The sequence below is a fragment of the Crocodylus porosus genome, unplaced genomic scaffold (assembly GCF_001723895.1).
Source record: "Crocodylus porosus isolate Cpor-Errol unplaced genomic scaffold, CroPor_comp1, whole genome shotgun sequence".
Taxonomy (NCBI): domain Eukaryota; kingdom Metazoa; phylum Chordata; order Crocodylia; family Crocodylidae; genus Crocodylus; species Crocodylus porosus.
Window position 1 is genome coordinate 185,134,356 of NW_017728886.1, and position 15,380 is coordinate 185,149,735.

General features: G+C 41.6%; 1 protein-coding gene across 2 annotated transcripts in view; it reads right to left on the reverse strand.

Moving 5' to 3' along the window:
- The window catches only part of NDC80 (NDC80, kinetochore complex component), a 28,769-nt gene that overhangs the window by 5,261 nt on the left and 8,128 nt on the right, over positions 1-15,380 (reverse strand). For both annotated transcript variants that reach the window (XM_019546681.1, XM_019546693.1), the window contains exons 5-13: positions 15,085-15,257; positions 13,499-13,601; positions 12,258-12,347; positions 8,443-8,536; positions 7,410-7,516; positions 6,252-6,396; positions 5,763-5,968; positions 2,147-2,299; positions 801-890 (exon numbers count right to left, since the gene is read on the reverse strand). In XM_019546681.1, coding sequence (XP_019402226.1) covers positions 801-890; positions 2,147-2,299; positions 5,763-5,968; positions 6,252-6,396; positions 7,410-7,516; positions 8,443-8,536; positions 12,258-12,347; positions 13,499-13,601; positions 15,085-15,257 — 1,161 coding nt within the window. The remainder of the gene's footprint in view (positions 1-800; positions 891-2,146; positions 2,300-5,762; positions 5,969-6,251; positions 6,397-7,409; positions 7,517-8,442; positions 8,537-12,257; positions 12,348-13,498; positions 13,602-15,084; positions 15,258-15,380) is intronic.

Genomic DNA, 15,380 nt, shown 5'->3' on the forward strand with positions numbered 1-15,380 from the left:
ATGCAAAAAAATTAGATCAAACTTTTCATGTACAAACTAATAATAAATAACTTAAAGAACTTGTAGTAACAGTACACTCAGCAATACGTTGTTTCTCTCAGAAAGGTCAGAAGGCAATCGATCCTTTTCTCAGCTTTACCCAGCTATACCTGCAGTTTTTTCCTATACTACTCCCAACCTTGCAATACTTTTTCTAGTCTAATCCATTGTTCTCTTTCAAATCCCTCCTGGACTTAATTCTGCTTCGAAATGTAGCGATGTTAAACAAACCAGTGACTGTTAGGCTAGTGAGAAGTGTGGGACAGCCCATTTTACTTAAAAAATAAAATACAAAAAGTTAAAAAGAGTTATCCATCATCATCTGTAGGCTGTCCAACAACTGACAGCCCACAGAAGCTGGACAGCCCTGATCCCACAAAATGCTTTTATTAGTCTGTCACTGCTTAAGTGTAGACAGTTTAAACTTAATGCTGAAAACTTCAAGATACTATAAAACCAGTGATTCTGCAGAATGATACAGCATACTAAGGTACTTTAAGATCTCTTCAAAAGGTACCGTGTAATGTTAATACTGTTAAGTGTGCAAATAGGACTCACGATAAAACAGAGATTTCAAATAGAAATCCATAGTATTAAAAATATTGTGCCCTGATATGGTCCAAATTAATAAGAGTAACAGAAGAATTACTCTTATTTTTCAGTTCTCCAAAAAACAATTGAAAACCAAGAGCTGGCACTTTCCAAAGGGTACCCCCAAGTCTAAAAGTTGAGAACCACTGTAAAAAGTATACATGATGCACCTGTTCCAAGGTATCTTCCAAACCCATTTTCCGGTGGGTAGCTTGTCTGATTTCTTCTTCAGTTTGGTTTATGAGTTCCATAAGAGGAGCCTGTCATAGAATGCAAAACCATGTAAAAAAAAGGAAATGCCACAACAAGAACATATTCCAGTGAACCTCCAGAATTTCTTTACAAGTTTAGAAATAAACATAATCCCTATTATGCAGAGTTAAAACAATACCACAACTCAAACCTCTGAAAAACTGGAAAATTTGAAACCAAGTTCAACATGACACACACTTTAAAACAAGCCATTTTAATACCAAAAAGTAGACTGAAAATGATGTCTGCACTGCCACTCCCTTTGAAGGGAAACTCCCTCCTGTGCTTTTTATTTAGATTATTTACCTTACCATGTGTGGCAAGGATAGGGTCCCAGTCCCTGCTATGCTCCTGCAGGACTGGCTATGCTGGCCAGGAACACACCCGTCCGGGCCTGGATGAGCAGTGCATCTTGGCAGTCCCGGGAGCACAAGGACACACACTCTGGGAAATGGGCCCCAGTTGGCCCAGAGGGAAGTGAGAAGTTTAAAAAAAAAAAAAGATGCCAAGAATAGCTTGGTGTTTGGCATCCCTGGTGCAGGAAATATTATAAAATGCTGCGGCGGCAGGAGAGGTGGGGCAGGGAGGGGGAATCCCCAAAGGGCACATACATGCCAGACCCTCATGAGCTTTCTGGGACCAGGACAAGCCATGAGCCACGATCAACCCACTCTCCCTGAAAGATAAGTAAACAGGCACAAGGGTTGTCCTCGCAGAAGCCTGAGCTGTGCCCAGGGGGAATTACACCCGTAAAAGGACAGCTGGCACAAGCTGAGGAGAGAGGGAGAGCAGGAAAGAAAAAGCAAGCCAGTCTTCCAGGAAGAGTGGGGACCCAGGAGGAAACAGAGGCAACTACAATAAAGGAAAGGGTTAGACATGTCCTGCTGGTGAGGAAAAAAAAGCAGAAGAACATACTCTGGAGAAGGGAGAAGAAATCTGAGCAATTCTCCCATAATTTTGATTTAAAAAGGGGAAGGAAGAACAGAGGGCCCTCTTTTTGATTTAATTCCTCCAGAATGGAGAAAGATAGGGAAAAAGTCTTTCCCCCAAAGATTTAATGTAGAGTTAAGAGGGAAGCTATACCTAATTCCTAGAAAAGGGCACTTAAAAAGAGGCCTAAGTCAGGAGACCTGGGACTTGTGGGAAGAAGCGCGAAGGAGTTCCTGAAGATGATCCCGATTTAATGAGAATAGACCTATAGCAGCCAAGTCAGCATAGGAGATCAAGACCGGAGACAGTGAGAGAAGCAGCAGTGCTCACTTACATTAATCTGTGTTCTGTATTGGACTAGACAATTTGGTCCTGCCTCAGGGTTAAACTTAATCTCAAAGTCAAGGCCTTTGGAATTCTCTGCGCTTACAGGGATAAGTTTCAGCTTTCGAGCCAGCTTGTGATACTCTGCAAGTTGTGTTTCAATCTGTTTGGGAGAGAAAAAAAAGCCCCAAATGAACAAATTTAAAGCATATATCAGTTTGGCAAGCCTTCATTGTTCTGGCTACAACTTCTCCATAGCTATTGTCAGACTTTTCTAAGATTTGGATAGAAAATCTACAAAACTTTTCATAACTTATAAAAGGCAAGAGTGCTCTCACATATAAAATGTGCCCTGAAGTGAGATAAACACCTTATTTTTGAAAGGCAAGAATGATGCAAAAGATCTTTCTTTAATTACCTGCTCCAAGTAGCAGCATGCTTGGCTCCCTACCTGCTCATTGTTCTGCTCCTGTGGAGTGTGTGCAAGCTTTACTTTTGCCCAGTAAGTGGCAGGTATTGATTGATCTCACCATATTCCCTTTTCTATAATAATACTCGCTCCAATATCTAGCAGCTAGTTTTTGAGGAAAAAAAAAAAGTTACATGTAGCATACAAGAAAATACAGTAGTTTAAACTCCTTCCTTTCTACTGGCCTCTTTTACTCATGAAGTGTGAGTATTCAATAGTGTACCTAGTCACTTAATGCAATTCATAGATTGTAAGGCCAGAAGGGACCTTGGAAGATCATTGAGTCCAGCTCCCTGCACCAAACAGGAAAGATAACTGGGGGTCAGGTGACCCCAGCAAAGTGACCCTCTCACCTACTCTTGAAGAGGATTGCACCACCTCTGGAGGGAGCTTTTTCTACAGTCTGGACACCTTGACTGTGAAGAAGTTTTTCCTAATGTTGAGCCTGAAATCAGTCTTCCAGGAGTTTGTGGCTATTATTCCTGGTTTTCCCCAAGGGTGCCCTGGTGAACAGTTGCTCATCAAGCCCTTGATGTACTCCTGTAGTGTAGTGGTAAGCTGCTACTAGGTCCCCATTGCCTTCTTTTCCTCATGCTGAAGAGTCCCAGATCCCTCAGCCTTTCCTTGTATAGCTTGCCTTTTAAGATTGATATATATATATGGGTGGCTCTTCTTCGGATTCTCTCAAGCTTGTGTGTCCTTGTTAGAGTGTGATGCCCAGAACTCACTTTTTTTTAAACTTTTCTTTTCTCTAAGTTTTACAATTAGAAGGCAAGTGACACTTAAATTAATACATAGGAAATCAGAAGGGATCTTTTGAGCTTTCCATTTTAAAATGGTATATCAAGAGCCACAATTGAATTTTCAGCTGACGCAAGAAATGAATCTGACCCTAAAAATTAGTGAAGATGATGAAATGATATCATTTATATTGCAACAGCAGTATTTAGCTCTACGAACATGCTGCTAACCTTATGATAGTATAAGTTGTAGTCATGATACTCCAGAAATTGTGCATGGGGAATATTTTTTTGGATGATATCTTTTACTGGCCCAACCATATAGTTGGGATAGAGTTAGAGTTAAGCAAGGTTTCAAATGCAAGACATTGACCTGAGGAAGAAGAAGGTCTTGCATTCAAAGGCTTGATTAATGCTATCCCTCCCAAAAACCTGATTAAATCCCAATACAAGAGGTTCCCCACCCCAAAATCAGCAAGGGGGAAAAAAAAAGCCCCTCAGCTAAATTCACATACAAGGAAACCTCATTAAACTGCTGCCAAAAGCAGCATGTGCTCAGTAATGGAAACCAACTATACACTCAACACTGAGCATGTTTATAAAACACTTGGCCCATATTGAGCAACACACAGTGATGACAAACTTTTATTTACTTATTTATTTTTATAGAAATTTTTCGTGTTCCAAGCCCAAAATCAGTCAAATTAAGTCCAAATCTATGAGTCGGTCCAGAACTATAAGTGGCCCTAACACCAGCAAACATCCTCCACCCCCCACCCCCCACCCGGGGCTTCAGGTAGTTTCAACATCTTTGCCAGGAATCCTACAAGCAGGCCTAAGCCCAGAGGCTTGGGGTTTGGATGCTCCCAAGTTTCACTTGCCCTCAGCCACACAGCCGCAGGAGCAAGCTAGGAAGGAGCCTCCCTTTTCCATAAAATGGGCATTAAGCCCCAGCACCTCAGCAGGTATTAAGCCATGCCAGAAGAACAGTAATCCCCTAGGGGTTTAAGAAAAACTAACTTCTTGGACCTAGATACATGGTGTTTCCCCCTGCCAGGTAAGTGATGGGAAGCTAAAACAAGGATAAGTTAATCTAGCCCATCTGAATAAGTGCCCGTTGTACACAGCCCCCCTGAGAGCTGACACTTTTATTCAGTGTTGTGGCTCACCATAACTTAGAAAATTTCAACTTCTTCACTCACATAGCTGAGGTGTGCCTTTCTTGCTCTCATTTCCAATGATTCCTGTTTCTTCACCAGCTTTAAAATGTCTGATAAACATCACCAAATGGGGCTTAAACCAGTTCGCTCAGACCCCTCTGTTAGCCCCTCTCTCAACCTATAATTAGTATGGCTCTACCCTCTGTGAGGTTGCTCCAGACCAGGTTGCCCTGTGCCTCATCTGCATATACATTTTTGGAGGATCCTAGGGCTCATGACAAGAACACGCGCCAGTCATGAGTGGGGGCCACACACAAACTGAGCAGTAGTGAGCTGTGGGGTCACCATGGCTTGAAGTGCTGTTGACTCTGCTGGAGCCCAGCCCAATGAACATATATAGTAAATCATGAGCCTTTTGGCTTTAGATTAATATCATGCACAGTTTGTACTACAAGTAGGTACAAAAAGTGCTGCTTAAAAAAAGGTATGTTTGTGGGGTACATGTTCTAAAACTTGCAGTAGTTTCAAAAAAATGTAAAATGCATCAGTTCTAGGTGACATACATCTATGGGTACCATATTCAAATTACTACATATATGCTTAGGTCAAGTTCACTTTTTTTTTTTTTTAATTCGCTCCTTACTTCCATGTACTCAGGGACAGCAGTATCCAGCAATAAAAAGGGGCAGGAAGGGGCTACAACGGGAAGAAGGCTGGGGAGCTACCTAGACCCCAGATTTTAAAATTTTCCCTGCTGCAGCAGTGGGAAAGGGACAAACTCAAAAAGGCAGACCTCCAATAATCACATTCTATACCTGGAAAATTGTAAACATATTTATAAGTTTTCTATAATTAGATTCTATATATGGGGGGGAGGGGAAAGAGAGTCATCATATTGTTATCTTACATTTTTTAGTAAACACAGTATATTGTTTGTTCAATAAAAAGATATCAACCTCAGAAACCCTTGCCTCTGCTAACCTTAACTTATTTGCTGCTTTAACATTAGTGATTGAGAGCTGTACAATATTCTTCCTCTTTCACTCTTGATGCATAACTATATGAAAAGACACTTCCCCTACACACAAAATAGGTAGTAAAGGCAGAGGAAAATGGTTCAAAAGAATACTAAATGGTATTATTTTATGGTTTTTCATCTAAAATATCCCCGATACTGTTGAATTCATTAGGATAGAGTTTTTAATTTCAGTTTTAAGAATGACAACCATCTTGCAAACTAGTAGCAGTTTCACATACCGCCTCTTTGCCTCTAGCATATTTTAGCTCTTCATTCCACAACAGGTGTTGTTCTGCTTCCAGCTCCTTAGTCAGTTTGTTGATAGTTTGCTGCAACTCACTTCTTTCGTGATTTATTCTCTTAATGTCTGCAACTGAGTACTTTTGGTTCTCAAATATGTGCTGGAGGCGAGCATTTTCTTGCTTCATTGCTTCAACTTTTATTTCTGAATACAAAACTATTTGTTAAAATTACTGTGACCACAAGAGAAAAATCCTTGTTTATGCACTTAAAAAAAAAAAAGTAAGGCACATTTTAGCCCAGGAAGTAATCATTCATGTCCACCTTGCCAAGATTGTACAGAGTGGCTACAAGTCATATAACATCTTTATTTCACATTTATTTGGGAAAGTCTCCCTTTGAGATGTGGACAGTATACATGGTCTCTTACAGCAAGAAGACAGCTGTTTATTAGCTTGGTCCAGCATTTGTGACTCATGTTTTCTTACCTACTGCTTCAAATTCCTCATTAATGCCTTTCAGTTTCTGGTCAAGGACGGCTGCATGAGACTCCAGATTAGCCATGTAAGCCTGGTATTTCTGAACATCTGCTTGCAAAGAAGATTTCACTTTTCGTAGTGAAACTAAACGATCCTGTGGGGAAGGGGGATTGGCAAATGAAACAACTACCATCTCAATTAATCTATAGAAATAACTAGTTCTACTATATAAGAAAAAATGCGATTATGGACAGCTTTGAGCTCCATGAGATTTCCATTTGAACACCCTCATTTTAGATACCTGTAGTGTAATTGATTTTAAAACAAAATATATCTAAAAGCTGTTTTTTGTTTTTTTTTTAAGCATAAACATTTCATTCTGAAAGCCTCCAACATCTACTTATATTACAGTATCATCTAGGAGTCCAAATCAACGCTAGTGGCTAATGTTACATTATTAGATGTATCGTATAGATATGTAGTAAAAGAGTTCTGCTTCAGCTAATTCACATTTGATGGTTTGGTAAGACTAAAAAAACAAAAACGGGGAGAAGGTAGAAAACCAAGGAAATTTTTAAAATCAGCACATTTGGAATAGCAAGCAGTACTCTTAGATTCCTGCCTAAACAGACACTACATTAATTTAAAATTTACCAGCAACAAAACTAACTTTTCAAACAAAACTGTCCCAGAAATGGTAAAACATCTGGACCATTTTCACTGGCCCCATACACTCTTCCCTACAAGAAATCCTAGATAACCTACCCTAAACTAATTGTAATGAATTCTTTTGAAGTTCCTTAGTTCCTACACTGAAGTCTGGAGAAACAGTGCTTGAAATTTTGTTAGCTAAAATTTTGAATGATACAAAATCCTTAAACTTATGTGAAAATACCTGCATAATACTAAACTGTGACTGAAGATTCCTCAGTAAATGTTTTATACTACACTGGTTTTGGAACAAATGATACATAGGCCAAGTTAGATTATGAATTCTGGAACAGGAAGAAGTGTTTAGATTCTATTGGTTCCCTATTCTTATTAGTCTATCAATGTCTTTTTTTTTTTATTAAAAGCAGCAGAGTGCTGAAAACAAAATTCAGAGTCCTTTAAAAGCAAAAGCTTAAAGTACAACTTAGCATTGCTCATACAGATATGTTTACTCACTGGCTCACTTTCTCTCTCTTTCTCCAGTCTTGCAATCTCTTCATTTAATCTTTTGTTTTCTGCTTCCAGAGCCTCCACCTGGAATTCATCTGCATTAAACAAATCCTCTGAAAAACAAAAATGAAATGAAACAAAAGATTGTCTTTAAAAAGCTTAGAACACCAACATCCATACCAAATGATACCCGTCTCTCTGACAAAACTTAAAATGGAAGCTAAAACTATAAGAATGCTCATCACACAATACAGGAGATGGACAAAAGGATTATTTAAAAATTGTTCAGGCAAACATAAGATTCAAACAGAAGCTGAGATCTGAGTGACAGATTCCAGGAAACAAGCATTTTAAATTTTTTGGTCATATATACTATGCTATTACAATAATCATTTCATGACAGACATCCTCTCCCAGCTTCTGATGGTGGACAGTTGCATGATCTCTGCATTATTAGTATGTGCTTGTATTAAAGAAACGAACAAAAAAACCTGAGCAGCTGTAGTTTTATTCTCTCCTTCTGTTCTTTTAATTCTTGTTCTGTCCCACATACTTCTCTGCAGATACAGCCATCTCTTTCCTTGCTCTCTACCTATGATGAACATTTACCCACTTGTCTTTTCTGAAGCTTTCACACTGTTGCCAATTTGTTTTCTTGCCAGCAGCAGTCCACTTCAAATCTGACTGGTGGTCCTCATTTGAGGTCTCTTACACAAACAGCACAAGAAACAAAGTGCTGTCCTTGTTTCTATAGGCTCTGTACTAGATTTCTGGAGTAGATAGAAACAGTAAAGCCAGCACTACAACCTGCCAGTTTCCTGGAAACCATCAGAAAGCATGATGGCTATTTGCAGTGGTGTTGGGGAGAAGGAACTAACAACCTTTTATCTGTAAATGGAACAAATCTGACAGTGAAATGAGCATGCCAAACATGGAAAAAAACTAGTCACTTTACATGGAACAGCTTTATTTTAACTAACAGAATTTCTGGCAACCTAAATTAAACAAACAAAACCAAAACCGAAACAGAAAACCTTACTTAGCTTTGACTGCACTTCTGCATCAAATTCTTCATAAGTGTCTCCACCCTTCATAAAGTGCTCATAGCACTTTACAGTATAGTCCAAGAAAAGCTGGAAAAAAAAGTAAACTTTCAGGAAGAGCCAAGAGATGGAAAAACCTGGACATACAGTTCCACTCAGTAAATGGAACATTTTACTGGCTTGATTATGAAGCGCTATCTTACAATGCACAGTGACAGGGCCCAGACCATGACCCCAATATTTTAAAACTAAAGAAAAGACACTTCACACTTCAGCCAGCCAACCAAGGGAAAACTAGATCTCAGAACATTACTATTTCCTGTTCATCCTCTTTCGTTGTTTCTACATTAGTTTGAATGAGACAGGGTAGTAGAATGGTGCAAAGAGGCTGTTCTTAATGCAGGGAATAGTGTGAAAGAAGGTACAAAGATGAAAATGTGAAAAACCAAGGGATTGGTGAGAGGCAGACTGAAATGGACAGCAGGCAAAAACAAAAAGTAGTAAGTAGAAGAACTATTCAGAAATTTGAAGATGAGGTTTTAATGTTCAACTTTCAGAAAAGTTAGAACTGATAGGATTTAAAATTGAAAGCCACCTTCTTCATGGACTGGAGGCAAAGAAAGAAAGAAGTCAGGAAGCATAAAGTTAGCTGTTGTGACAATAGGATCAAGGCATGATGGATAAGGATTCCATAGAACATGATGGGGAGAAGGACAAGTTAGACCAAAATGGGTAAAGAGCAGTTACAGTGGAAGAGGGAGAGAAATTGGAGTAGCAGTCAGCATATACATGCAAGAAACATTTGGAGGAAAAGTGAACAGAGGATATGTCCACACATGCAGGGACGTGCACTTGCAGCAGCTCAAATAGGAGTGGCACAAATTTGAGCTAGGGATTGCTACCTCAGTGCACGTGGCTAGACAGGCACTTCGGTGTGGGGCAACTTGTGCCACTTGGGGGGAAATAACCCCGTCCAGCTCCTCCTGGATCTTCAGCCAGGGGGGAACTATAACCTGGGGTCAGCACCTGTGCTGGCCTCAGCAGTATAAAAAGCTGCCCTGGCAAGTTGCTCAGGAGCTTCCGAGGCCCAGCCAATTGGTATCTGGGGAACTACCTCTTGCACCAGCTGGACTGCTGCAACAGTCCTAACTGAGAGTTCCTTGCACCCTCTACCCACTGCAGCAGTCTGACAGTGGGGGCTGCTGCTACCTGTGACAGCACATAGCCCCAAGGCGGCACACCTGCCAGACCCGGATGGGGACTGCACAGCTGCAGCAGAGGCACCTGCACCTCTGAGCCAGCTACCAGTGGGCTGTGGCTGTACAGTTGGCCTTCGTGCAGCATTACTGCCATGTGTATGGCTGCCCTGCCATCTGGGCAGCTATCGCCTGGAAGATGTTCTCAGTGTGGTGGCTTGCTTTGAACTATCAAAGCATGTCCTTCTGGCCCCACGTGGCCAAGAGGTCAGCCACCTCCAGCTGGGTCCCACGTGCCAGCCCTGAGCAGGTTCTTCTGTCTGGGACCTGCTACTTGCTTCACTAGCAGGAATCCTGGTGTTCACTTTTTAAAAACTGCAAATTCCCCGATAAAAAAATTCCCAAATTCACTCTTTAAAAATATCCCAAAAATCCATGTTCTTCCACAGTTAAAACAAAAGACCACTATATCAGAGAGAGAGAGGATCAACCAACCAGTTGGGCAATGTTTTATTGATATATTTACAATTCTAAAGCAGTTTGGAAGCCCGCCAATGTCCCTATCATAATATTAAAATAAATTTGAAATATGTGAATGTTTTGATGTTTGGTTTTGCTCCCCACAGGGCCCTAGCCCCTCTCCACAGCAGCAGCAGCCACTGTACGCTCAGGGCCTGCTGTGGTCAGATCCCCCAGCAGTGTGGCGTGACCCCGGCCACCTCAGAACCAGCGCTGCCTGTGCTTTTTGGCTTGGGTTTCTCTCACAGGGACTGGGTGTCGCACCAGTCTGGGTCCCGCCTACGGCAGCAACGCTGCCGACCTGTGTTATGTTCAGGGAGAAAGTGTATGGCAGGACCCAGTCCAGCACAGTGCGCCAACATGCCTTTGCACAGGAGCGGGAGGCGCAGCTCCAGGACACACAGCTCTTTTGCTTAGGCATGCTAGCTGCGTGGCCTGGGTTGGGTCAAGCTGGTGGGGCATGTTTTCCACGAAGCTCAGGCAGTGATGTGCCGTGGCCGGTTGTGGGCATGGCACCACAGCCATGCATCGTCACCTGAGCCTTGTGGAAAATACACCCCACCGGCCCAACCCAACCAAGGCTATGCAGCTATCATGCCTTTCCACAGGAGCTGTGCCTCCCAATCCTGTGCAAAGGCACGTTAGCACACTGCTCCAGGCCAGGCCGGGTCAGGTCCTGCTGCATACTTTGTCGAGAGGCTCAAGCAGGGGCTGCCACACATCTGTTCCCCCACCTGCCCCCAACAGTGCCAGGAGCAGCAGCCAGCATGGCTGTGGCCCAGTTGCAGGCACAGCTGGAAAAAATGTGGCACTGTGTGACCCAGGCTTTGTTTGCAGGGATCTGCAAGTGCTGCCATGCCTATTTTTAAAAGAATGAGTGATGTATGTACTCAACACTCCTGAGACTGAGAACATATCTTACATTATTGGGAAAGGACCTCTTGGATTACTTAAGGACCTTTCCTTAACTATCTTTTCCTAGTTTAGAGACAGATACAAGCTCATGCACATTATTTGCCATTTTTGTCACTGTGTTTGCTTTATATTCCTAAGAAAAGTGAAAACACTCCCCCCCCCCCTCCATCATTAAGATATTAAAACTGCAGAAACTAATTCCTGCAATTAAAAACAGGGGGGAAAAAAGAACCACCTTCAGGTTTTCACGCATTAGTGATCTTAGACTGCATCTCTTTCAAAAGCAACTGTAAATAGCATTGTGAATTTTCTCTCTAATTTCAGCTAATCGATTTTTTTAAAGTCACTTTTGGGGACACATTGCAATTCAAATAGACTCAAGTTGCAAGTAAAGTGAATGTTTGAGACCTAGCCAAGAGAAGAAAACAAAACCAGCAAGCTACCCCTCCCACACCCCACCAAAGAATTACCATGTTTACCCAAATCCAAGACAAGGTCCTCCCCGACCCTCACAACAGCATAGGGAAAATTCTTATCTTGGATTTTAGTACTGGTCTGAGGCAAAGGCACAGCTCAGCTTGGGCCCAGGCTCCAGGTTGAGCTGCTGCATGCCCTGGGTTGGAGTGGCTCGTTTGACAGGGGAGGGTATACATGGCTGGGGGTAGTAGGGGGGGAAATTTGCAGTCTTCTCTCCTACCACTTGTCTCTCCTGTACCTGTGCCCACTCCCCTGACCTCACTTCCCTCCCAACTGCCCCCTCCCCTGTTACATTCTCTAGCCTTGGCTTCTGCAGCCCAAGCCTGGCTGAGCCAAACTGCCACTGCCTCTCCCAGGCCAGACTGGGCTGGGGCTGAGTCAGGGCTGTGCTGCTGCTGACTGCCCCAGACAAGCAGAGCTATAGCAAAAGGAAAAAGGGGCAAGGTGCAGGGGGCAGGCAGGCATGCACGTGGCAGGGAACGCATGGTGGGGGGGGGAAGAGCAAGGGGCAGGGGTCTGACCTCTCACTCCCCACTACTGCTTTCCCCACCAGAGCAACTGAGGGGATGAATTTAAAGATGACTGAATTAAAAAAAGAATATAAATTAGTGAACATAAAAATCACACTAAACATGTTACACTGTTCAATGATGGTATGCTGAAGAATACAGATGAAGCATTAATTGGCAAATGAGTTATGGTACCTTGTTATGTACAATTCCATTTTCTGTCTCTCCTCCCCAGCCCTGCGCTTCATCAAACGATGGTGCATTTTCCCTCATGGCACAGTATATCTAGGAGATAAATGACTACTTTAACAGGCCATACAAAAGTTATGTAAAACTTCTGAAGACATCCAGTAACTCCCGTGTCAGAGTTTTGTTAAGTTTGTCATTTGAGAGATGCTGGCAGGCAGCCCCCGCGCTGAAGTACCCTCATGTCCCAGCCAGTCACATTGGTGTCTACATGTTCAGTGTTGTGGAGCCTCATAGGGCTGCACATGTAGATGTGAGATGTTTACGGCAAAGTAGACTAAATTAGCTCATCACTAAACATCCTCAGACGGGCCCACTGTGGCTTCAGATAGTTCTTCTGACTTTACACCCATGCTTAAATTTGGCAGCATAAAAGCAGCATTAAACTAACAAGATTAGTCGTTTATGTTGCTGCAATTCAGAAATGTATCTAATCACCTAACCCAGGGAGATTCTGGTTCCGTGGTGCTAACTCTGCATCCCTCTAACAAACTTAACAAGACTCGTTCCACAGCCAGCCCCTCCACAGCACGTTGAGCCAGGTCGGAGCAGCCCCAGGTTGGCTGGCAGGCTGACCCCCACTCCCACAAGTTCCCTGACAGCTAGGGCTGCTACAAATTGGGTTCAATGTGGTGTGGTGATATAAGTATAGGTGTACCCAGTAAAAACAAAACTACACTAGTTATCTCCCACATGTGAACCAAATGTACTCTTGCAACCACGAACACTGGAAGTTTGAAGGTGGGATTTTCAGGAATGCTTCTCTTGTGTAACAGCATGCAACTAGTTGTCTGGCATGCATACCTAAGTTTTTAATGAAAATCCTGCCCATGGAGTTTAAATTTAAGAGAAGCAGTGATATAAGTTCACAAGGAAAACGTCTTTGTAGCAAGCTGATTTTGAGTCCTAACATACAAATTCATTTAATCATAATTTTAAGCATTCAAATATTTGGCACAGCAACATCTTTTGAGTACAGGCATTCATCAAAATCATAAATTAACTAGTCATTTTATACAGCATTACAAGTCATAAGGCTGAGAGCTAGTTTTCAGTAACACAACAAATATCTTGTGTTTTCTTTAAATATCCCAAGTAGCATAATGGCAAAACAAAGTCATTAAGAGGCCTCTTATGAAACTAACATTCTATTCAAAAGCCGGAGGAGGCTCAGATAAATCAGATAGTACCTTAATACAATCAATTAACCAAACCAAAGCTGCAACAATCTGTGGCCACGTGTGTGGTGCTCCCACTGTATACATAGAACTTTTTGATAAAACAAAAGGATACCTACAAAGAAAGAAAAAGCTTGATCAGGATGACTTTCCCATAACAAACAAGATAGAGCTCTCTCACATATCTCCAGGTTCACCTTGCCTATAAGAAGAAAGCAACCTAGATTCTCCTACATATCTGAAACAGAATATTAACCCACAACGGCAGGGCTGCAATATTCTTTTGGTGCAAGGAAAGTTATTTCTTGCATATACAATGATTCTGTTGGGATCAGGAAGGGTAATGCCATGCTAAATATTAACTGGATCCCTATCCCATCCTATTATACTGGACAATTTTTTTGCTTTCTGATCCTGAAGAAATCTTAGTTCTTATTCTTCTAGGCTGCTGTCACCTCACAGAGAATATGCTACTCTGAAAGATTCTCCCATTTTCTGTCCCAAGCTTATCTTCGCTGCCCCCTGCAATATGCATAAGTAAGGGCATGAGAGACCAGCAGAGAGGCCTGCAAAGGACAGTTCTACAGAAGGGCAGACTGGTGTGGTAGAGCTGTATGATGCCCAATTTTCCATGATTCCTCAGGCTAGGTCATACTTTCCCAGGCCAGATTATGGGCCAGATCCATTCCATAGACCCCTAAGTAGTGGCCCTGGAGCTAAGAATTAAAAGGATAAGGAGTTTAAGAAGACTTGCTGGTAAATGAACAAAGTTTCAAATGCAAGTGTCAAATAATGTAACTGTCAGCTTGAACATTTAAAATGAATGATTTAAACTACCCCTCCAGCCTGGGCAACCAGATCACACTGACATTTTTCACTTGGGATTGGATACCAGGTTTGTGTCATTGTATTTTTGTTATCTGGCTCTAAAGCAAAAAAGATAACAGTATTATGGAGAAGAGTAGAGGTGCATTGATACATCAGGCCAATATAAATAAAATTAGCCCTACTAGAAAATTTGGCCAATAGATTTAATAGACACTAGGGCTGGAAGGGGAAGATCATTGAGTCCAGCCCCCTACCCCATTTTCCCTATGCTGATGTGAAGGTCAGGGGGGACCTTGTCTTGGATTTGGGTAAATATGGTAATTCTTTGGTGGGTATGGGAGGGGTATCTTGCTGGCTTTGTTTTCTTCTCTTGGTTATTGAAATATATTAGGAGAAGCTAAATTACTAGACCCTGGGAGAAGACTTTTTTTTTTTTTTTTAAATCTAGCTCACTACAATAATTCCACATTTGAAGTGGAATGCTTAAGTCTACTATGAATAAAGCTTGTTGCACAGCTTAAGTTACAAGGGAAGTTTCCAACATAAAACATTTCTCTCATTCTATAAACCCAGACATCAACAGCTCCATGTTAGTGCCAGGAAATTAAAATGTGAAATCAATTATTAAAGTCTGATTATTTCATGCAACATATTTTAATTTTAGTGAGTAAAGTGAAAACAAACCAAACACATATGTAACACTTCCTAAAATAGATCATATAGAAACAGGAGTAAAGAAATTGATGAGAACAAATTTTTTTTATATATACCCAAGCTCTTTAAAAATTCTGGGGATTTCTTCTTCAAACTTTGAATCAGGAAGCTCATAAGAAGGGCAGAGGAACCCATAGATAAAGGTGAAGATCTTTAAGAAGTCCTTAACTGATGGAGACTGGAGTGATTTCATGGAGACATTATGGGCGTAACCATTCTCAACAAGATACTGTAAAAAAAACAACAGCAAAACAAAAATACATTTTTGTCACTAACATATCTGGTAGATGAGCATTGAGACAGATTGTACATTTGAGGTCAAGGAAAAAATAGATTAGATTAAAATTAGCAT